This window comes from Neodiprion fabricii, chromosome 7, assembly GCF_021155785.1.
Source record: "Neodiprion fabricii isolate iyNeoFabr1 chromosome 7, iyNeoFabr1.1, whole genome shotgun sequence".
Taxonomy (NCBI): domain Eukaryota; kingdom Metazoa; phylum Arthropoda; class Insecta; order Hymenoptera; family Diprionidae; genus Neodiprion; species Neodiprion fabricii.
The window spans coordinates 14,939,074-14,964,529 of NC_060245.1; the positions used below are offsets into that span (position 1 = coordinate 14,939,074).

The window sequence follows — 25,456 nt, forward strand, 5'->3', positions numbered from 1 at the left end:
GTTCTTCTCACATCGTGTTCATAATCATGAGTGTAGAGACATTGTAGGGAGATCTCAATGCATAACTAGGGACATTTTAAAGTAACACATGGCGGCACTGCGGCTGAGTGAAGGGGTCGAGAATCGCGTGCCCGGCCGCCCATTGTTATCCTTGTCGAACGTAATGGCCGCCAGAGAGTTTGTTGACGCTCTTCCGTGGTTCCGTTTAGTACGCGTAAACGAATCCGCGCGATAAATCAATAAAACCTGCAATTTTTGAAGAGATAATAAGGGTTAGGGTTTGTAGTTGAAAGTCTGCGTGCGAGATAGTTTAATTCCAAATAATATGCAGTCATAATGCTGTGAAACGCAAGGCCAATGCTCGCTTGGTATCAGAGACGTCTACCGGACTCAAACATTCTCTGACAAGTGCCTGGCTCCAGCGCCCTAGCCGAGGGGTTACAAACGATCACCGGTACGGTAATTTTCGCATGTAACGTTCCGAACTGTCGGCCGGAAAATAATCCACTGGCAAAGATAAGTGTTTGAGGAGATTTTTTAGTCGACTTCATGGTCAACCCATGCCTGGGAATTTGGGATGCTGCCCACCTTGATGCTCGTTGGCCGTTGGCCTGTGTAGCCTTTTGTTAACGGCCCAGCAGGTGTATATTTGCTAATTTTTTATTTTTAATGTGATAACGAGTCTACCGGAATGCAGATTATGGATATAGACTCAAAAAATCATCGAGAATAACGGAGTAGATGCATAAACTATACAAGTGAGTATTTATTAGAAATTTTGCATTTTACATTATTTCTGTTCGGGTTGAAAAATTCTTTTACTTTTCAATTCCTTCGGTATTTGAGTGAGTTTTCTCATCAAATATCCCATCCGATTTTTTTTATTCAACTATGATGACTACACTACCATATATGTATATATATGTAATATATATATATACACACACACACTCAGTGATATATATTTATTTGTAGATTAGAGTGTCCATTATTTTGGTCATTTTAGAATTTTTTCGATTACCCCAAAAAATTGTTCATATTACCGACAAAAATCTTGTATAAACATAAAAATTTTTAATAGAGGTAATATTAACACATGAGCGATTGAAATTTGAAATGTAAAATACATTGAAATTTTCGATGTTTTGAAATTATTATTATTTTATTCATTGACTAAGATGGACTAATAAGATCAATTTGATGCTTGAGAACAATGCTCATACTTCCAACATATCACGGAATTAGAAAAAAAAATTGTTTAAACTCATCTACTTCACAAGACCATAACTTTTACAGTTCAATTCAGCATCGTTATCTATGGAATACATACGCGCATCGCAAATTTTTTTTTTGTTCCTACGTCTAGTTGAAAGTATAAACATTGTTATTAACACATATACCGTGGCGACCTGTCATCTGAACTTATGAAGGTTGGTCAACTTGACAAAACTGCTTTTGCTCTAAAATTTTAGCACATGCGTGTTGGATTATTCCACTGTCAATTACTCACATTGTATATACCTGGCATTTTCGTGGACGTGCACCATGAGGTCTACTCTGAGCAACTCGGCAGTCCATTCGTTAGCGCGTGGCTGATGTGAAACTCGGAGCTACACAGAGTGGACTCGTATCTTGAATGGCTTGTAATTAGGGGTCCCCTGGTACGCATCCACGAAAACTCATGGTATACAACTTCGGCATTCAGAAATCGGATCATGTTCCATAACAAATCCTTTTTGGACCTTCTTATTTTCAGACTGCAAAGAAGCCAGAAATGATCTATTCGTAAAACTTGTTTTAATAATGTATCCATTATCATTCTACGTTAAGTATTGATATTTATCATTCAATAACAGGTATTAAACTTTGAATATCATAACGTGAAATTTTTGTACAAATTCATTTACAAATAATTCAATTATTCTATACATAAAATGAAATTTTGTCTCGTTTCGAGAGACCTGTCTCAAATTGAATTCATTCTACTGCCATCCTTTAATCTGATTATGGAGATCACTGGAATTTATTGAACCAAAACATAGTGATTCTTCATAGTTGCAAGCACATTTTGCAGCAGAGTCTGAATCCCATTTAATTGTAAGCCATGGCCTTTCATTAGTAAAACAAACGCTGCTCAACGAGTCCTACATTTGAGGAGTTATGTTGTTAAAGGCTTACTGTTAGTATTATACTTATGTTTGATTTTACCCAAAGTTCTCATAATTTACTCATGCAGAATGACTAAATGTGAAAGAAGAATTACTTTGATATTTGAATTCTTATTGCATAGCTTTATGGCAGACTAAGTTCCGTAGTGATTGAAATAGACATTTTCAGAAATTTGTCATATATATATATATATATCATAATCATAAATTGTATTATAAATGTATAAAAATTATTTTCACAACCGGAAATAATGCAGCTACTCAGATATTCCTTAAAATTTTCATGAAAGTACTTGGCATGACTTGAATATTTGTTTGGCTGCAAAACTTAATATCTTTCTAAAACTATTCAACTTTTAACATCTCTGAAAAATTTTTGAAAATATCTATTTCAGTCATCTCAGAACTTAGTGTGCCTGAAAGCTATGCAATAAGTATTATAAAATATATATATATATATATAAAAATCCATTATACACTATTCTATGGCATTGATATATATCAATAGTAATACCCTACTCATGTTTCCTTGTAATACATAATTTAGTAGAGATTACCACACCACACGAAGCTGTTCACTTTAGATCCTGTGTCGGAGACTTGTGAGCCATATGAGGAACGTCTCGAATCAAGAAAATTCCGTTGCCTGCATTAGAGTCCCCACACCAGGGTAACTCAACAACAAAAAGAAGACAATTGATGGACTTCCATTTGTGATCCACGATCATTTTCTAGAGAAGTGAGTACACTTGTTGATGGAAAATTTTTATATTTGATAGTCTGAATGATGAATTTATGATTAGATTGACGAATTTTGTCGATGATTAAACAAAACTTGAGCAGGTTTGTTAACACTTGAAGAATACTCAAGCAGGTTTACTGTAAGATTTGGAAAATAGTGAAAAGTTGAAGAACTTTGTTGTTCAAGGTGAATTTAAGCGCTTACATACCCCTGAAATTTTCAAACAATCGAATATTTTTATAGATTTTTTTCTTAAGGTAGTTCTGGAGTTTTTTTTTAATCTTAGGAATCGCCTGAAATTTTAGTATGGTATCGACACTACCTCCATGAACTCATTCCTATATTTTTAATTCCATCCACTAATTAGTTTGTGAGATAATTGCAATTAAAAATTGGTCTATTTGTACGCAATGCCTATACCTAGCACATGGACGGACAGGACTTTGTTCACGGTTTCCATTATAGACGCTAAACGGATCTTAGGATTTTTAAATAAAACCACTATTGTATGCAGTAGTATTGTGGGATTATTATTTTAAAAAGTGGTAATGTTCGACTACTTATTTTTGTAGATATCAACTTGCGAAAGATATCAATTTTACTCGACAAGGAACGAAAAGTGCGGAGACACAGTCAGCTGCAGTTAGCTCTGACGAAATGACAACAGTGTACGCTGCGGCAAAGTGATGGGCGCGCGGTAAATTCGGGGAATTTGAATCGTGTTTTTTTCTTCAGTTTTAATAATTGCGGAAAGGAGTTTTAATAAATTTATTCTCTTAACAAATTGAAATTAGTTAATTCATTCACAATAATATTCATAATATAAATATGTATATATATATTATTTATATATATCGTGAATATTATCGTGGATAATTTTCCATCTCTCTTATACTTATAAAATAAATACCACCAATAAATGAAATGTATGCTCTTTATCGCGCACTTTTTTTTTCGTAAACTGACTCTTAAACCTCACTCGAGTTGACATTCACGCAAAACACTGACGTTTACGTTTGAAGCTGCGAATAGTACAAAAACAGGAGAATTAGGCTGTTGCCACGATTACAGCGCAGCGCTCTGTACATGTAAGGGACTTATCCGTGGATGAGTTGAGATTGTGTAAGATATGCAGAGCGTACAAGCTCTGTCAAAATTTTCTAACGGACAGCATCATACAAGAATTGGGTTTTAATGTACGCTGCGGCAGAAAATTTTATCTAATACGTGTACCTCCAGAATTACCTTAATACTTTTAAGAAATTTTCAAAAATAAATTTGCAAGATAATTCCACTCCGTTACAAAGTTATAGCAATAAATGTGACCAGACATCGGGTTGGGACGGCTACCTGGTTAACTACCGTGCCCCTCTCGATAGCTGTGGTTCGTATTTTTTTTGTTCGCGAAATTTGGATTTCTTAGCAAACAAGGTCGTTTGTAAGACCATCTGCGAAGTTTAAGATTCTAATATTACTTGAAAGTCGTCTTTCGAAGAGTACAGTTCGTGTGTTTCTTTGAAAATTTAAAAAATGTTCAAACGTCGCTCCACCGATTGCAAAGGACCAAGAGATCACCGTGGTGTTCGTCGAAAGAAGAAGAGAGCTGGTCTGATTGGCAGAAAATAAAGGCAGAGGGGTCAGCTTTTGCCCATAAGCCCGCATTACTTGAGATCGTACAAACGGCATTTAAACCCATGTATGAGGCATTGCGTAGCGATGATTTATTAGAAAAGTGCTTGGGTGGATTTACTCAAAGCAATAACGAGAGTCTCAATGCTCAAATTTGGAAACTTGCTCGTAAGTGTACGACAGGAAGTCGTAAAATTGTAGACATTGCAAACGGTGTTGCAGTATCTACATTTAATGATGGAGCTCTCAGTTATTTACAAATCCTACAATTACTTGGAATCAGCATTGTGATTGAAGCGCATAAGTTTTGTGAAAACAAAGGTGCTAACCATCGACATACACCAGCATACAATCAATTCAATCCACTAAAGAAGCTAAAGTTGACAAGAGATTGTAGAAAACCATAATAAACACGAAGATACAACCGAAAGAAGGTGTACAGTACGAAGCTGGAATGGGAGACTAGCCGTAAGTTCACGTTTTACCTACAAGAAATTTTAAACGTGATTTTCTTGAAACTATGTTTTTAGACATTGTCAGCACGATAACTCAGTCAATTTTAAATATTTTTTAACTTTTTTTTTTATTCTTGATAATTAGTTTTTAGTCTGACGAGACATTTTTTTAATTTTTAGGTAGGACAATTATTTTTAAATTATTAAACACTAATTATTATTTTTTTTTTTTATTAATTACATACTAAAGTTTCTAATACTATAATTTATTTATTTATTTATTTATATTTATTTTCGTCACTAGTCTATTTATACCTGTAAAAAATAATGTTAATATTAAACAAAATATTTAATTTTTATCATGTATAGTTGAAAAGTTAATAAAAAATGTAAAATCAACAATTTAATTTTTTTTCCCACCATATAACTTTTATAATAAGTTTTCAAATTTACTCGGTTTTCAGCATGTGCAGAGGTATGTGAGCCCTTAAGAATTCTCGTGTGGGGCTAAAATTTTTTTTTGTTAAAGAATAGACTTGGTGCACATTGTTTGAAATTATATTGCATCACTCAAGTAATAACATGTATTTTTCATTGTCTAATACTTAATATTATCAGCACGTGTTTATTTGCAAACTTGTGATCTGTGATTGACAAAACGAAAAAAACTATTACACCTTTGAAGTAAATTTTTTTCTAGCAGGGGTAACTACAGAATAAATGTGAAAATTGAAGAAGAAATTGTTAGATGAGAAAAATTAATGGAAATCAAAATCGAGACCTGCGGAAGGTGTGTACAAAATACCACCTGCATACTAACAGAGTTGAACGGAGTTGATGAGAAAAATTAACGTGATGATGGCAGGGATGTTTGGTAATCCAATGGATATATGTCCACGGATAGACTTTCACTGGTCCCAGGTTCGATTCCCGTGGTTGTTCACTAATTTTTTTTAACGAAACATTTCACCTCCAATTTATACATATATATTATGACCAGTATAAAAATTAACATCTTGAAAACGACATTCGTGTTGCATGCATATGTGCATGCGACTTTGCCGAACGATTATGAATGCAAGTATATCAATAAATCATGTATACGTACCTATAGAATGTTGTGAAACGCTCTTTTATGAACTGCAATGTCGTAAAGTCCCCAAACAACACCTATCATTGGTTTTTCCATCGTACGGATCTTTGGGCTCCAATTCTTTGTGTCCGAACACAAAATCTTATTATAAATTACATTTTTAATATTTCAAATAAAAACCGGAAATTGCTAATTCTCCCTATACTTCTTTGTCTTAGTCTCCTTCACTTTCTCATTCTCATTCACTCACCGATCGTAGTGGGTTTGAGGTTGCGGAGCAGAAGAACTTCGATTCAAATCGCCGGTCTGTCGATTAGGTTCTCAATGGCAACTTGCCAAAATGTGAGACGAGTCACGCCGCTCAGACACCGGGTTGCTGGTCTGTGCTTTGGACACTGGTCTGGCTTCACCTAGACAAGGTTTTCGGCAGTTTCCCTTGTCCATCGTGCGAATGCAGGTGTTTCTACTGCTACTGCCAACCCCCTGCTGTACTCTACTCTTTCTGCCTTGCATTGCAAATATAATTGTGATCAATAAATTATTATTGTTATTATTATTATTCTCAGTCTCATAGTTTGAATGCAAGCTATTCCAAGAGCCATTTTTCGAGTAGTTGAAATCACAGTTAATTACTCATATAAACTTCAGAAGTTTCACATCTATATGTACGTGATTGCCACAGACATATTTTTTATTCACTTATTAGCTTTGTGTTTTATACTTGTAATAATTACTACTGAATTGAATTCAATGAAATTACCTGTATCAACTCATTATATTTAACCTTGCAATTAACATTTCCAAACAGTACAACTTTAAGCCTACGATTTGTTATCCAACAGTACAGACTTTGCAAAGATGTCGGGCCTCTGTCAAATAGAGCAAATCGTATTTTACAATCCTTACTTTTTCTGAGTAATGAAATCTCTGTGAAACTTGGCAAATGATGTGACTTAAGATTGTGCTTATGCAATAAAATATAAAAATTATCTATTCAGTTGCAGTACCGTACCATAACCTCAAATCAAGTTAAAACTCGCTGCAAAGAGGTGAATATTTTTGTAATATTTCTGAACTTTTTTTAACCAATGTACAGGCACAATCATAAGCTCTATCATTTACTAAGATGTTAAGATATTTCATTACTTAGGAAAAAAAAAAATTGTAAAATACAATTCACTGCACTTGACAGAACTAAATTGAGCATCATTTGCCCCTATTATATATACCGTGAGTTTTTCTAACAGTGAAACGACCGTGCATCTGAGGCAGGGTAACCGGAGTTACAGCTCATGTTCAGGTTGTGCACTGCATCTCACCACAGTCATCCCAAACATTGAACCTGAACGTTGTCAAAATAACCTGAATATTAAGAAATGTGGGAATTGATGAAAAATTGCATTCGGACGATCGACTAAGGCAATAATGAGGCAATTAAGAGTAGGACCGTCATTACATTCAGGGATTCATCGTGATAATGAAGCAGTGGGATATGATGCTTAGTCTGAACATGACGTTACCTGCTTCAGATGCACGGATTGTTTCGCCGTTAGAAATCCTCACGGTACAATGCATCACTTACAGTAACAGAATGGTAATAATGTGTATCAGGATCATTTAAGTCTTGCTGGAAGGCAAAGAATTTTATAACCAAAAAATAACATTAAAACTGGTACGGACTGTAGCATATTTACAAGGGTTCCGATAAAGCAGCTTTGTATTTTTTTTTTTTGTATATTCCACCAAAGTAGTTGTCAACGAGAAATGAGTCTTATGATCATTTTAATAATTGTCTTATTCAATTCTGCCCGTGGTTCTGGTCTAGAGACCTGTTCTGCGCATCATGAATTGTTATTTCAATCCAAGCAGTCACTACAATTTCTAAATTTTGCAAATCGAGTCACATTTTCTTTGTTTGTGAAACACTTTGTATCTATCAATTTCGTATGTGACGTTGTTTATTTATCACTCGTGAATGTTATTAAGCGTATTGTACCCCTCAACTCACTTAGTCAAACCTGCTGTTATTTATTAAAACTTCCCCTGAACTTACCATAAATCACGAGTTTGCTTAATTGAATTTTTATTTCAACTGAAATAGTTTATCAGTATTTCTTTATGATTATCATTACCTTGCAACATTTTTCACAGATCACTGTGATTCTATACTGTAATTTTCTACCCTTGAACTATTCTGCAATTCAGTCCACTCATAACTAAGCAAATTCTTCAGGATAGTTATATTCAGGCAACCCAAGTGGGCTTGTTGATATTCATGGAAACTCAGGCATGGAATGTTTGTTTCCAAAAGCCATTTAACGTAAATAATTTTTACAGACTAGGATTTATGTGTATGTTTAAAGGTTAATTTACTCATTTTCAAAATCTAATTTCCTCATTGAATGGAAAAAAAACCAATCAACAACCGATCGCAATTAAAGATGAGTGACTATAGTCACTCCTGTGCAAATATTTGTGACGCTCTAGTTACCCTGCTGAGAGGATCTCGTGGAGTGAACCCATTAAACTTAAGTCGAGGAGTCAACTGAGAATGGTTATTTCACGAGATGCTTTCGGTATCATAATATACAACTGTGAGTTGTAATTATAAAACATTTCATACTTAATTAGAACTGTATTTTATAATTGAAAAAAATATTCATACCAAACTCAATTGCCATTTGTAATTGGAAACGATTTCAATCCTGATTAAAATTGTATGTCGTTAATAGAGAGAAAATCGGTACTAAACACATGTGCATTTACACATGTATATGCATATAATTACATGTAACTAGTGATAAAAAATGTAAATACCAATTATAATTTTAATTGGTAATTTAGAAAGACAAATATGAATTCAAATGATATTTTGTCACTGTGTTTTGTGTAATCATAAATCACAATTAAAATTTGGAATTTGAAATCAGTTTATTAGCTATTTAGAAATGCATTCAATGTTGTTGGTAGTCGGGAAAGGAATACAGTCTCTCTCTTGCTTGAGGCACTAGAACCCATAATAGGGCTAATTAGAACTCCTAATCTACTATAATCTCAAACATTTGCGAATTTAATGATTTACGTCATGGTCTTGTTCATAAGTCCGGACACACCTATACTTTCTCCATGCCGAACAATTCTTTGGTTGGGTTAGTCGCCCTAACTCGATGATCATAAACTGGTATTATAGAAACGACTCAATTGAAAAAATGAGAAAATGTCTAGTGTTGTTTTGTATTTGAAATTTAAGAAAAAGATTTATTAAATTGTCACTAATTATCAAAACGGTGTTCTGTAAATGTGCCTGAAGTTCAAAATGTTCATAAAAAAAGAAGCGGGCCTATACTATGTTACTTGATTTTCACAACGCCTTTATGTAACAGTATTCTATAAAATTAATGCAAATTCATAAATTAGCAAATCAATTTGTCTGTAGATTAAACTTTCATAGTTGAATTTATTTATATTTTTGTTTAAATGAAAGTTTGAAACTTGGGGTAGGTTTCTATGAATAGAACGCAGAGCGTCAATTAGCTCATGAAATTTTATATTATGGCTAACGTGTACATCCTGTGAAAAGACTTTTTCTAATATTGTATTAAAAGTGGTTCTTATTATGTTAACGTTCCAGATGCAACTATATTAATATAGGTATTTATTCAAAAAATCTGAAATGTGCGCATCTCACATAATAATTAAGTTGAGAAGAAACATCTGTGTTTACTTATTCTACAATAGTAATTTCAGATCCAGGTTTCGAATGTTCGACATATGAATATGGCCCCAATTCATTATTATATGAGAGAACTGAAAACGTAGGCAAAGATTACCGTACAAGTCAAAAAACTGTTGACAGTACTCTCAGTCAATGAAATAATGTAGCCAAGATAGTTGTGTCAAAGACACTTTAAGAAAACACATGTCAATTCGTCATTGGTTTGTCGATAACTGCACCACACATTGTCTCATTCTAACACTGCACATGTATCTGTCAAACAAAATTAAATCTTACTGATGGTTTTAATTCCAGTGCAAGAAAGTTTAAGGACACCAGCAGCTCAACTGTGGAACCAATAACAGCCGACTTTTAGTAGTGGAGTGGCTAAATCTATTCACACGACACCGGTATGTACGTATAGATGTTCTATTCACTGTTACTGAGATCGAAATTATCGCTGACTGAACATTGTTTGAGTATGTTACCGTATTCCCACACCAAAGACAAGTCTTGGTGTTTGCTATAAATGTGAGCCATATTTATGTATCTTTTACTGAGAGTTCTTTAAAGGACCAGCTCTTAGCACGCGCGATTCTACTTGCTTGAAGGAGTACCTTGATCGAATTCGACATTGATGTATATTTCTCCAAATATTGAAGTCTACGCACTTCTGACGCAAAAAAGGGCTTACAGACCTCATTCTATACGCAATTCTGAAGGAAAACACTCCAATGCATTTTTATTTCACGCAGAAATAAAGAAATGACTTGGATTCTACGAAATCGCAATAGTACATTCGTTCTTTATTTCTGCATCTAAAGAAAATGCATTGGAGCTTTTTTTTGGTCAGATTTGCATATAGAATGAGGCTGTTAAGCCCTTTTTTGCATTTGAAATACGTGGATTTCGATATTTGGAGATATATATGTCACCGTCGAAATTTACCAGGACACCCCCTTAATTTTGAAGTAAACCTTCACTGACAAGAACAAATTTTCTAAAATCAACTGGTTGACAAGTGATCGTAATACTATACCTCACACCTATTATAAATAGCCGGGCCCATTCATAGATTTTTATAGAGATACTTCTACTTTGGTTATCTCCTATAGAGATAGTCTGCACGGTCTTACATACAGGTCTGGAAACTTCATTGGAGGGGGTAGGTCGCTTATTGAAGCCATTTTTGTGTTCACTAGTCGCCACTAGGTTCGTTGCGATCTTATCAACAGCGGCGGCGGGGCCGTGGGGGGGGGGGGGGGGTCCAGACAAGACCGTGGTATTCGCATATACATATATGGGTATTCGCTCACTCACGCTCACTCATCGTATTTATTGAGGTTATTGTTGTCCTGGTAACCAGCCCCCTGACACACGCTGCTAAAAGTGGTTCGCAAAATGTCCCTCGATTCTGCCACCAATCTTCACCACTAGTGGCGCTAGTAGTTGTCTGACAAGCTTGCGCGCGGTCAGCGAGGGCAGCGAGCGTGTCAGAAGTCTACTAGCGCCACGTAGAGGAACTAAAAAACGGGGACAAACGCGTACAATTTTTTAGTATACGAGCAGTGGTGAGTGTCAGGGGGCTGCTGGTAACTAAACCACAGCGACAACTGGTGCTGCCGCTAGAATAGAAATTTGCCCTCGCTAAGCGACGCGAATAATCGTGGCTCCCAGCATAGGAGTTTCCCGACATGTATGTAAGACCGTGGTCTTACACGGTCTTACGAAGCTGCTAAAGCCGAGAATGAAGGACAGCTGATCCCATAGTGGTCCTTTCTCTGTCGCATGATCAAAAGAGTGGGAAACAGCTGTCAGGTGGCGACTGCGATAAGGCCAGCGGGGAGGTGTATACTTGTATGAGGGTATAAGCATAGACTTATAAAGATAGACTGAGCGCTCTTATGAGCGGCTTGAAGCAAACATTTAAAGGACAGAAATATGCCGGGAGTACTCCTTTCTCTCTTTGACGATATTTGCGGCGGGGATCGAGGCGGTAGAGGAGAATGAGGCGAAATTATGCGCCTATATCTATAGCTGTTCCACTTCCACTGCTCCGTTGTCTTCCACCATGACACCGATTGAAAAGAGAGAGCAGTACTCCCGGTATATCTCTGTCCTTCATATCTAATTGTCAGTGCCTCTTATAGGAGCGCTCAGTCTATCTTTATAAGTCTATGGGTATAAGGCCATGGTGGAATTAATAAGGTGTAGTACAGCGCAGACCTTGTGAATAGCCAATAGGAAAGTTATACCATTACGCCCACCATTACAAGCGGGAATTCAAGATCGTTAACTGTCGTCAATGACGTAAACTGTATTTGATTAACAGGAAAATAAATTATCTACCTTGATTCTGTTACAGAAATATAAATATCATGTGAGGATCGTGTCAGAGTCAGAGACAAAGCGTATAAATTCCTTTTATGAATATCAAGTTTTATAAGGTATATGTACTCACTTTGGAGATTAGAATCACTCGACACACGAAGTTTTTTATTTAATTCCACCGTGGTATAAGGCTTATATGTTTCTCCCACCAAGTCGTCGAATAGAGTGAGAGAGACCGTCTGTAGCCATTATTCTCTCTTTCTTGTCACGGCTTCAGTTTAGTGCATAGAGCGCGCAGTCTATCTCAATAAGTCTATGGGTACAGTATGCATCGTTCACTCTGCCTACCATGCTGGCATTTTCTTGAAAAGTGGTGAATTTTTTCAAAAAAATCAAAGTGGTCGAAGATTTGAAAATAAAATATTTTGAGTTTAAAACTGAAAAAACATATGAAAATGAATTTCGATTTTTTTTCCCATTTTCTTTAACGAACTACAATTCAACACGAAAAAAATACCTGGTATTTTATTTTAATATCTGTTTTCGAAAAAGCTGTTACGTCCGTGGACGTTATTTATTCCCGAGCGGTGAGGAATAAACTGGTTCGACTTAGCTTTTACGTGCGGGCACAACCAGAAGTTGGGATGTTGGAGATGTCAACCATATATTTGTTTGAAGAGTTTGTGGAATAGTTTAAACGGAGTGTGTAGTTCACAATATCGGCAAGAAAAGTTGTACGTGAGGCTTTTGAGTGTGGAAATAGAATCGATCTTGTCGAACTTTGGAATAGGAATAAAACTGAGATAGATAGGAGTAGACGTAAGGTGCGCAAAATGGTGGGAAATAGAATTAGCTGAGTCGGCAAAAAGCGAGTGGCGTGAGCCAGAATGGAACTAGGAGAACAGGAATGAGATGATACGGCACTGTAAGGATCGTGGGAGAGCGACGAGATGAGGCAGACGTGTGGCGATTCGCCGGACGTAACAATGCTGTGAGCCAATTTTGAAAAATTTATTGTGTTTGGACAAAAGTTAAGACAAAAATCTAAACACAATCTGAAAGACTGCTTTGAGTAAGTACAAACAAATAGAAACTTTACAACAAAATCAAAAATGGTTGGGTCAAGGATTGGTCGGTTTCGTATGGAATGCCCCATATATATATTATGAAATTCGTCTCAAGAAGCACAATTATAGATCTTTGTATACATGTGACATGTTTACAAGAGTATTACAATACTTGTTAAAAGCCACGTAAGACCGTCACGGCTGTCTATGAAATGATATGAAAATACGTCATATCTATTTTAGCGAGAAGAAAAATGCTAGAAAATGTAAATTCGAAAATTTTTGGTAATTTGAAAAATTAACGACAGGGTCAGGAATCGAACCTGGTGTCTAGAGATGCTTTGCCGGAGCCTTACTCCACTACATATATGACGCCACGTGGATTTACAATCAGTAAATGCTTTGACTATGATATTTTTCGATTTCATCAAAGAGTTTCCCTCCTAGTACGACCCCTGAAAACCTTTCGCAAAAATTTTCACATTTTTTGAACAACTTGTCACCGTATGGATTTTGGAACCCATCTCAAAAACAACTTTTTTTTTTGACAGGTAAAAACATTCTTCTTTCGAAATCAAATATTTTCAGGAAGATAGTATGTTACCACATAGCAAAAAAATGGCTTTTTCGGCGCTGAAGAACATAAAATTTTAGCAGTGATCGGAGATGGTGTTTTTGAGAAAATTCATTCCATCTGAAATTGACTTTTTTTAATTTTCCTCTTCTATTTCAGAATTTCCACTGAATCATAGTTTACTAGAAATGAACTTAGGGCTTCTGAAATCCCGCACGTTTTGAAAGAAAAATCGTTGCAATTGGATGATTAGGGTCGAAATGGAGGTAATTGGAAGAAGAGAGATTTCATTTTCTTTTTCAGAAAAATACAATTTTCATGAAAATTTCAAACCGACGAAACAGTGATAAAAATTTGTTTATCGCCAAAACGCAAAAATACGTGTCTCATGAAATGGCATAAAGATTGATATGCCAAAGTTACAAAGTGATCGAAGGTAGTCGCCATAGAATCATCGTTGAATCTATATGGACTGGGCCATGTATCGTTTTGTTACCATACAATAGCCTAATAATCATGACTGCATGTTCCGGCTTCGATTTGCCGCCATGTATGTAACCTTAAAAATTTTAACAATTGTCGGTAGCAATTGTCATCAACTTGCAACTGTATAAAATTTTTGAGGTCACATACATCGCTGCAACCTGTCGTCTATGACGGTTGGTAACCCTGGCAAACAGCCTCTCTCGGATTGTAGCGCATGCGCATTGAATTTGAGCAGACAACGGAACGTGCTGAAGTTAGGAATTCACTCTGTATATCTATTCAGGAATTTAATGGACAGTTACCAGTTACAACAGAAAGCATAGGAATTGACTGCAAGCTTGCGTTACTACAAGGGCGTAGCTTTGGTAAGGGTGATAATCATGAATCAGTACTGATGTCTCAGTATAGAAATATGAAATTGCGGGGATAACATCAACAATTCCAATTAAAAAAAAAAAAATACATTTACAACCTTAGAGTGACTGATGGAGTTGATTTTCTAAATGTGAATATATTTAGACATACTAAATTTCAGACAATTCTAAAATTGTGAACTAAAGATTTTTCTCTAAATTGCATTGTTACATTAACACTATAAACTTCTACTTCATGAAGAGAAAGAATATTGTATTCGTGGCAAAAAAATTAAGCGATTAGTGAGGCGTCCAAAGTTGCGTGGCCCACAGCTCATACTTTCACAATTTTGTTGACGAAAATAAAAGAATATGCTGCTGCGGTTTTTTCTTGAGCTTCTCCAGCTATCACGGAAATGTAACATGTTGCAATGATATATTGTATGATATTTTTTATATCGAGTGGATGAAAAATAGTGGGGCGTTACGTGGTAGTTTGCGGGACGCAAGTGGTCAATGTATTCTCCCTAGGGACGAAAGTGAAGGAATTCTGGTCTGCGCATGCGCAAACCTATTTTTACAACACTGAGATGTAATTGGCTACTTTCGTACCGCTAAGCTGAAACGCAAAACCCCACTTTTCATGCACATGTGATGAAAAATATTTCTTAGTGCATTACAATAAATCATTTTTTTTCTAACTAAGCTAGTGTGCTACCGAAGAATATTAACAAAAATTTTTTTTTCCAAAACAGATTTGATCTGCCAAAAATCAAAGTCGTCTGAATATTATTAACAGCAACAAAGATATGAATTTAATGTCGAAAGGTGCGCAAACATTTTATTGCAAATGGTTTCAATAAAATCGGAAATTTCTTTGTACTATTTGAATGATAAAGAAACCTCCTAAAAATAATACGGGATGATGAAAAAATCATTTACTAGACTGATTCGCTTTGCCTCACACAAAATGACTCACACTTCTATTTTCCAATGCTGTGGCTATTTTGTCAATACTCATTTACTTGATTATATCAAGAATGCAATAATAGAATGGAATAAGGACCTGCATACGAGATGTGAATTTTTTTTCCTTTGCAGTCACTGATTAATTTGATCATGATTATTTGTTCCTCCCTCTAGGGCTATGCATTTTAAATAAAAATAATGTGATCCTGATCACGTCGGTCAGTCATTACAAAGTGAAAAAAAAATACAAGTAGCATACGAAATGATTGTTAATCTGTATATATTCAAGCTTTTTTTTTATTTTTATGAGGTTACATGAACTGCAATCCTTACCTACATGATATTATACAATTCGCTACAAGATTTTATATACTTTTTGTTCAAAATGATCTCTTTAAAAGTCACTACTCTGCATACACAAGGTGCAAATTTGCCTTAGTATCTGAAAAACTTGTAAATGTTGGCGAATTTTTCTAGGTATAGAAAAAGTCAGACCTTTTAGTTGTGTTCAGAGATTTTTTCCTGCATTGTTAAATGCGTTTACCAATAATTGTCAAACATTATTTCGCGGTGTGATCGGTAGAATGCCTATTCCGCCGGTAACTTACCTGCCTGACGAGCGACTCGATTATGTCATCGGGGAAACTCAAGTTACATTTCAACTCGTGCTTTTGCTAAGTTTCATTGGAATTGACGTGCTGTCTTTCAACTATGCAGTTTGTGTGCAAATTTAACAAACTCCTAGTACGAATTCAGGTTTGTAAATTGACAAATACAAGTTTTTTTTTTTTTTTTTTTACACAGTTTCAAAGACTCTTTAATACTTTTTCTTGAGAACAGTTGATTTCGTTGGTAATGCAATGTTGTTGTTGACACTTAATCTTTTCAACCCTCTGAGGGCAACTCTGAGCAGTTTATTACCTAGAAATAGTTTTTTTCACAAACATCATTTAAATTCATGTTTTTCAACATGTAAATAGTTGAATGAAACCGTCAGAGTGTAAAAGAAATTACAGGTGCAAATTCGATATGCTAATTTTAGATGACAGGAAAATTAAATGCAAAACGAGATGTGAATATTGGCAAAAATTCCGTCACCTGGCTAATATACTATCGCGTTTGCTTTCAGAGGGTTAATATTGAAATTATTCTAATTCACACGCACAATTCACCAATGGCACCATTTAAAATCGAATTGAATCGAAATGAGAATATTTCAAACTTGAGGTATTGTCTTTATGATTTGAACGAATAATACACGATTCACATTACATATGCTGTGGTTTATACACCAAATATTTCAGTTTGAGTACCAATAGGAAGCAAGTTTTATTGATTTATATGCGAGGAATAAAGCATGGTACAGCGAAGATATTAATAATTCACTTGGTGCGAAAATTACGGAAGCAGGGGTACAATCGCTTAATACAACATTTAATAACATTGATCTGTAGATTGCGCAGTAAGAATAATAGTCATCTCTTGAAACTTCGGGTACGACTTACAGAATGTTGTTTTATACATGTAAATTGTGTTGTAATAATGACGAGCAATTCACCAATAAGAAATGATAGTTCGGATCATTTGTGGTTACATTCATATTCCACTTCACCAGAAATGATATTCTTTTCTTAAAACGAGTTGTATATTATTATATGATATGACAGTAAAACCTTGGAGGAAGATTTCAGAAGGAAATCTCTTTTCTTACTGTAGATCAGTAATGATATTGTAATTTATAGAGGTCACTTAGAGAATGTAATAATGCGAAAGAAAATGATTAAATTCACGTGAAACAGACATATCCGTTTCATCTAACCATTGCGCAAACCAATACCCAGTACTGCTAAAGAGATTTACGAATATGAAAAAATACAAATAAAGTGAACGACAATGAAACTTGAAGAATTAAAGCACAGAATAAACTCTATTTACAAGAAAAAAAACCGTTTGAGACAAAACATTAAGATTTGAAGAGGAAATAGCTGCAGTTCTTTCCAAGCCGCACAATAGAACCGTTTAAAAAAACATCGTAATATGTATAATTATTTCGTAAATGGAACGGAGCATGCAATTACCATAGTAAAAGCATAACTTTATATATTTAATAGTTTTGTGAGGATTACGTTAATTCATGAGAAATCAAAAATTTGCGAAATTTGGTCTTTAAGGTTCAAACTTTTATTTATTTCATGACATTGATTCAACCAAATAAAAAGTTAGTCTTCTAATACAAATTTGTTTGAGTTTACTTTTTCCATCATAATGCCCTGAAAGTCTATTCTGCAAAAATGATGCTTTAATTCTGTGAAATCTGGAAAAGTCAACTAATTTCCGATTGAAATTTTATTGGGCACTTTGATGAAACTTGATGCATGTTGTGGACAAAAAATGACATGTCCAAATACATGTAAAATATGTTTGTTCAATTTTCCCAGTTTTGTTCTTTTAGCAGATATTTAATTCTCAATCCTGGAAAATTAATCTGTTTCACTATGAAATAAAATATGGTAGATGTTCAACAAGTTATTCCGATCAAATTTGTTGTGCAGTCGACACAAACATCTTATCCTCACAAGAATATTATTTTAATAGTAACAAACTGATGCTGCTTGAATACCGTCATGCATACTACTTAAGTTTTCCAAAAGTCAACAAGAATGGAACTTTGGAAGTGACCAAATCTGAAAATTTGCTATTTTCGGACGTCCAAGCGACTCCGTTTTGCAAAAGCAATTATTATCTTTGCATTTTCAAGAACTTTCTACCTAGAGGTTGAGTGATCGTATAAAAAGACTGCTGACTCTAGGCGAATTTACTCGGCGGTTTTGGTGGATCTAAGTGGATTCAGGTAATTTTATCTTTCTACGCTTATTGACAGTTGAACAGAATTTCATTGTAAAATCAGTTGGTAACTGTAGAACACTAACTTCTCCTATGTCCTTTACCATTTCTCGCCAGATGAAAACTCGCCTTACTGGTCCGATACAAGTTAGCAGTCTTCATTCATCTCCAATCTCATAATTTCATAAGGCCCTCATTAGGGTGTGCGGGAAAAAATCGATGTTTTTTTCGGTTGCATCCGGCATTAGAAGTTAATTTGGGGTAATAAAAAAAGATTTCTAGAAGGAGCGCTCAAAAAAAAAATTATTTCGGACGGCGCATTGCATTTTAAGATTTCCCATAAGAATAACGCAGGAAAATATTGAGACTTCTAAATGTGGTAGTGCAACTTTCCGGAAAAAAATCGCGCAGAAACGCCTATAAGATATTCGTATAAAGAAACGATTGGGAAATGTTGTTGAAAAAAGATATAAGCGGTTTCGTTACACAAAAATCCTTATTTCTTTTTGAGCAATTCAATTTACCTCGTGATTTTTTTAGAGTAAATATTGAATTATGGCCTGAAAACGCTAGTTATTTGAGTTGCTTAGATTTTTTTAAAAATCTGAAAGTCGTTAATGACGTAGCCGAACGTGGTGTCGCTTTGATAGAAGCTTGTAACGGTTCGTTAACAAAAAACGAAGAGCAGCTACAATATTTATTGGGCATAGTGCAAAATCATCCACAGAAATACCCTAACTGCAACAAACAGACTCTCAAAAAAAAGAACGATGATTTATAAGAGCATTATAATGTAAAAACAAAACTATTTGATCAATATTAAACCAAATTCATTAAATAAAGCTTTTCGAAACCCGATCAATGATGAACGTCGTTTCTTTTATATTTCTCGTTGTGCTTGATTTTTTTTGTATTAGCGAAACATTTCGAGAACGATTTCATGCAAATTGTATGTTGGAGAAGAAAATTCACTACAAAAAACCCCCAAAAAGTTTTTTTGTAAAGCGAAAAATTCGATTTTTACAGCTTTTTGAATTTTTTTTTTTCTATCAATCCAACTTCAGATAGCGATACCATTTGAACGGTTGTTCTGAGCTAATTTTTCGTACAACGTTTTTTGTACGGAATTCGATTCTCTATACGAATATCTTATAGGCGTTTCTGTGCGATTTTTGTCTGGAAAGTTGCACTACCACATTTAGAAGTCTCAATATTTTCCTGTGTTATTCTTATGGGAAATCTTAAAATGCTATGCGCCGTTCGAAATAATTTTTTTTTGAGCTCTCCTTCTAGAAATCTTTTTTTTTTTACCCCAAATTAACTTCTAATGCCGGATGCAACCGAAAAAGAACATCGATTTTTTCCCGCACACCCTAGCCCTCATAATCATCAAAACGTCAGCATGTCCTCTCCGTATCTTCAAGCTGTATGGGTAGGGTCTTTTGTTTGCGCATAACGTAACGCACAAAGTTTTATCCCAAAAGTGATTCAAAGGCCGTAGCCGGATAAGTATGAGTTAGCTGCCCTCGCGCATATTTGCTTCATATGTTGAGACTATAAACCAACTGATAAAGCATGATTGCTTTGCAAATTTTAACCATTATCAACGCCTAGGTTTTGAGTAAAAAAATATTTTCCTAAATCCAAAAATATTTGTCATCCCTTGATAGCCTGAACCGATCAACTTGATTTGTATATACGTTTTGAAGATATTAAGTACTTACTTTATAAAAAATATTTGGCTTTTGTTCACGGGATCAATAAAAAAAAAAACTCGTTTCACTTTTTACATGGTTTTATATTTCATAGGAATTTATGTATTTTTTATTTCCGATCATTATGCACTAAGTATTCCTAACATGCTTCGAGATATAAAGGGTTTCTAGAGCTGAGCAGAAGTCTAGGAAAGAAAATTTAAAGGAATTTTAAATTATCCGGGAAATGTAGGAAGTTTTCATCGAATCTTTTGCATTTTCTGGAGAACTACATTTAGCTGCGTTTATTATTTGCTATTGTTTTGTGCCAGAATTGAATCTAACGAAAATATTTCAACGGCATGTGATGTTTTATTTATTTACTAAAGCAGGTCTATCTTTCTATTACCATCGTGTTACAAAATTTAATGGCTTGTCTGTGCCCTGTGTAAACTCGTCTCACGTAATATTCATTACATGTTCCACTCATTCGAACAATTTATTCACATTCTAGGTTGAGTTTCTAATAGTAACTAGAGTAAAGAAACTGCACGAAAAATCTTGATAATGAATTGACATAGCTTGCCATACTATAATGGCATTCAATCATTCATTTAATATTCGGATTCATTAATTGATTCCACCACCCTAATTGCACGATCTTATTCCGCGTGCATGATTTTTTTTAAATACTCATGCAACGCACTCTCGTTATGTATTGTCTGTGGTACATAACTTGACTTAACCTAATATTGAAACCACCGCCACTATAACTGACTACAATTTCTAGCTTATAACAATAGCGTGAAATACAAGTCAGTGAGTTCACTGAGTTATTCTTGAAAAATCTATAGGATCAAAAACGGCACCTCAATGGCCCTGGAAACGAATGGTAGCAACGTCGTGTGGTTAAGCTCATCAGCGCCTGATCAGATACAGCAGGTATGTGACTGGTCAATACAGGTTATCTTCGTAGGTGGAAGATTCGGACATTTTTATATGACGTCAAAACATGATATAAACATATCGCATTATTTAAAACTTTTAAATTCTTCATTTAACATTATGCTTTCGCGACAAGGTAAATGTGAAGCATTCTAAAACAAGAAAGCCGTGTCTGTCTAGCTGAGTAAAGTTGATACTCCGTGCTGTATAACAAATACACGTGAAGAATGGTGAAGCAACATGCTAATACCGACTTTAGTGATATGGTCACCCTCAATACTCTTATGAGTACCAAAGTTTAGTTTCAGTAATAGTACTAGCTTACATAGTTTTTTTTGTTAACTTAGCTGAATTAAATAGTTTCATTTAATAAATCATTTGCTACTAGAAACCTGATCATGATGGCTCATTGTACTTATGGGAGATTATGGGAAATACTTATGGGGATGCTGTGAGCAAGCAAACCAAACGATATTTCACGATCAGTAAGTTGAATGCTACGTGTGGTTAGGAGAAATGACAGACAATATTGCTATTAAGTGAAGGATTAAAATTCTCGACCTCGTAGATAATGTAGTGGTAAATCTTTGTGAGCGGTCGTTGAATGTATTACGTATATTTTCGTTAACGTTTCGGCCCGGGTAGGGGCCCTCCTCAGAACGATCAATTTTTTATTTAACTGTCAAGAACATAAATTCCATCGGTAAGACATTAACATGCATGGATATAATACTATTAAGACTTATTATCTATTGTACATTGGAGAGAACATTCAGTATATCTATTACGATTAAAAAAGTATATAGACCTTAAGAGGTAATTTACCTTGTATAAGAAAGAGGATTAAAACACTGGTCAAAATCATAAAATTCAAAATGGAGAGCGATGGTTCTTCAAATAAGATGATAATAGACATTGGCATCTTCTCCAATTGTTAAACAGTGTAGGTGTATAAGGTTTGAATATTAATAAATAAATTAACAATAAGAAAATCACAATGCACAAGTCCAAAGATTAAAAAGGTTAAGGAAAGGGTTTAAGAAAGTTAAAATGGTTAAAACGATGCCGACACAATAATAATGGTGTCATTATTTCCCAGTTCTCCATATCTGAACAAATTTACTCAACCGTTTGAACCAACTGGTAAACAACAACTACTGGACGGATCACATGTGACCCAGAGTGAAGGCGAACAGGTATAAAAAAAAATTTTGCTATATATTTTGCTATACCTGTTCGCCTTCATTCTGGCTAATTTTTTAGAATTTATGTTCTTGACAGTTAAATAAAAAATTGATCGTTCTGAGGAGGGCCCCTACCCGGGCCGAAACGTTAACGAAAATATACGTAATACATTCAATGACCGCTCACAAAGATTTACCATACTACATTGCTATTAAGGTTGAGAGACAAAATTTCACATAGATTTGAAAAGTTTAATCATGCCGAATAAAGAAAGTGGGTCGTGGATAATTCAAACACTTCAAATAAAACTACCGTTAAGTTATGGACAACGATCATTACATTAATTCAAAGTCCCATCGATTTTGCGTTTTGCTAACCTTATGCTAACTGCGAAAGATTTACCACGTTCCGTGGTTTAACTGAATAGTGTCAAATTTATAAGACGTCTTCATAACGCTCGAATGCGACAAGTATCAGAGACAAATTTAAAGAGTATAAATTTCACGAATAGTTTTGATCGACGCTAGTCGAACGAGGACTGTTACGCTCTTTCTAGTGCATTACAATCTAGCAACTAGCCTTTTGATCCATATGCAACAGAAATGTATTTTTATAAACCATAATTTTCTCTCCAACAAAATTCGTGTGACACACGAATCATTTGCTCAGCTTATGGGCCATAGCTTACCTTTAACAAGCAAATAATCTTGGTTGTATTTCTGTGCGTCTACACGTAACAAACTATCCAGTTACGTTGAAAACCCTAACACATGGTGTTGGCATTTCCGTGTAAAGTCGATTCTGCTACTCCCCTCTCGATTAAATTTAGCGAATCAAAAATAAGATTGGCAGCACTGGCATCTATTGAATAACATACGCTGCATCTGACTAAAGCGCCATGGCGATTATCCGGAGGCACCTTGGTGCTGACCCCTCTTGTTTTAGCGCGTCAGTGTAAGGTTAGTTCCAGCACCGGTGTACTGAACCGACGCAGTGTGTTGTTCAATGAGCTTATATTAGATGCCAACATTACCTCAGCCTTGTTTTTGTCCGGTACAACCAAATACGGAGATGGGGGGGGGGGGGGGGGGTCCACTTGACTATGAGCTGAATACACGAGTAATACGCATATTCGTTACGCTATTGGCCTATGCTTTGTGGCTACTACACTTTAAATCTTTCAAGGGCACATTAAATCTACCGAACGGATTTTGATTAAACTTGGCATAGGGGGTTATTACTTTATTTCCAGAAAAAATAAGGAAAAACTACCATGAAACCAAGTGGCACTCTCTAAGTGCCACTGCCCCGCTTGGCAAGTCTTATATTCGAAAAGCCTGCAGAGGATGCGTAAAGTACTCTAATTTCGTATAGTGTAGTAAAACGACTTTCTTTGTAGTATGTGTCCCTTCGATCAACTCAATTGTACGCACTGTGTTATTGAGCATAAGTTACCTAATTCCAATCTTATCCGCTGTCAGTTGCACCTTTGTTGCGCCTCAAATGAATCTTTTTTTTCAGAGGTGTTGGAACAAATAGCATGCATCACAATGCGCGGTGAGCAATGCCCGTATTTGTGATGAAGCTGAAGTTAGCAGGCAACCGCAGAGACTGGCCCAGGAAGGAATAGGGAGTTCGGGGCCCCGATGCTAACTTCAGCTTTATGCGTTTGTGCATAGCTCACTCTCAATTTAAGCGTTGATTAACTCCCCATACAGCAAGTTTTTGAATATTTCAAAACATTATTCTACGAAAAAGCTATGCTTCTGTAATGTATAAATACAGTTTTAAATGATTTTTACATTGGAATATTAAAATTTGCTGGAACACGTGAAACAATAGCATATTGTGTTACGAGTGCGGAAAGTAGGCGATTACCGATGATTATGAGGTTTCCAGCATGAAAAGGCGAGTGCTGCATTTACACGAATACGAGTACTGCAATCGCATGAATATTAGTTTGAACACACCATGAACCAAGACGAGTGCTGTAATCGAACCAGTCAAATATCACCCCTCTGCAAGTGTGACACGCTTTTTTCCAATATCTGTAAACAAAAGTTTAATTGAGGAGCAACTCAGGTGCCACTGGCAATGAATAAAATGATGGTTAATTAACGTACGCGCAATGAGTCTGCGTGAAATTAAATTTTCGAAAAATGCGCATGCTGCTAAGAAGCTCTAGTGTGTAAAATATAGCATTTCAACTGTGCGCATGCGTCTATATTGTTTTACTACACTGTTCAGAGATGGGGCGTTTCACAGAATTCGAAAATGGAATTACTCGAGCAGATTTTGGAAACAAAGATTTTTCAAATATACATGTTTTGTATGAATAACCAAAATATTTTCCTGCCCAGATAGAATACATGTGCCTCATACACTGTGAGTTTTTCCAAAAGCGGAACAATCCGTGTTCCGAAAGCAGGTAACCGGAGTTACGATTCGTGTACAAGTCGTGCACCGTAACCCGTCACGGCCTTCCTTAACCTCAAAGATTACTTGACAAAATAACCTAAATATTAGGAAATGTCGAAAATAATGTAAAATTGAATTTTGTACAACCAACTGAGACAATAATTAAGTAATTGAGAGTAGGACTGTCATCAAATTCAGTTATCCATTGCGATAATGAGTTAACAAGGCTTCCTGTTGACGATTTTAAGATTGAACGAGTCGCAGTTTTACATTCCTACGACGCTAAAGTCGATCGTGACTACGTCAGAGAATGCAAAACTTTAAATTGAAGTTCGCAGTAGATTATCCTCTGTCCGATAGGACAATGTGTTTCGGAGTGTTTGTGAGAAATGACAATCCTGGGTTTCAAATGGCTGCGGAGCAAGTCTAAAGGCATCAATGAGGCCGAGACTGTTTCGCAGCCCCACAACTGCGACGTCAATCTTTGTGCTCTTGGATGAATCTTTGCTTCCTCAACGACTCTTGGCTATTATGAAAGTCGTGTGAGAGTGCAAAGACTTTGATCTTGAGAATTGACGAAATATTAGTGAATTGTGTGATCGTGGGGGAACTTGGGAAAATTGGAGTGTGTGACAAAAATAATTACAGGTATTCGATGGACATTAAATCATAGTCAGGTTTTACTTGTAATGACTCTATTACTGAAAATAAAAAATATTCTGAATAGTGCAAGACGTACAGTAATATTCATTAATGCCATACACTTGTGGCTACCTTGTATACGGTCA

General features: G+C 35.4%; 1 protein-coding gene across 11 annotated transcripts in view; it reads left to right on the forward strand.

Annotated features, from left to right (window-relative positions):
- Nucleotides 1–25,456, forward strand: part of LOC124186317 (zinc finger protein OZF-like) — a 79,842-nt gene continuing 54,386 nt past the window's right edge. For 2 of the 11 annotated variants that reach the window (XR_006871625.1, XM_046577908.1), the window contains exons 1-4: nt 1–758; nt 2,753–2,907; nt 10,118–10,216; nt 20,975–21,062. Coding sequence is in view for 4 of the 11 variants with exons in the window: in XM_046577908.1 (XP_046433864.1) it covers nt 10,215–10,216; nt 20,975–21,062 (90 nt within the window). In the remaining 7 variants the exon portion in view is untranslated. Of the gene's footprint in view, nt 759–2,715; nt 2,908–10,117; nt 10,217–20,974; nt 21,063–25,456 lie in introns of those variants that run through there. The other 9 variants (XM_046577914.1, XM_046577916.1, XM_046577913.1 and 6 more) reach the window with 7 other exon arrangements.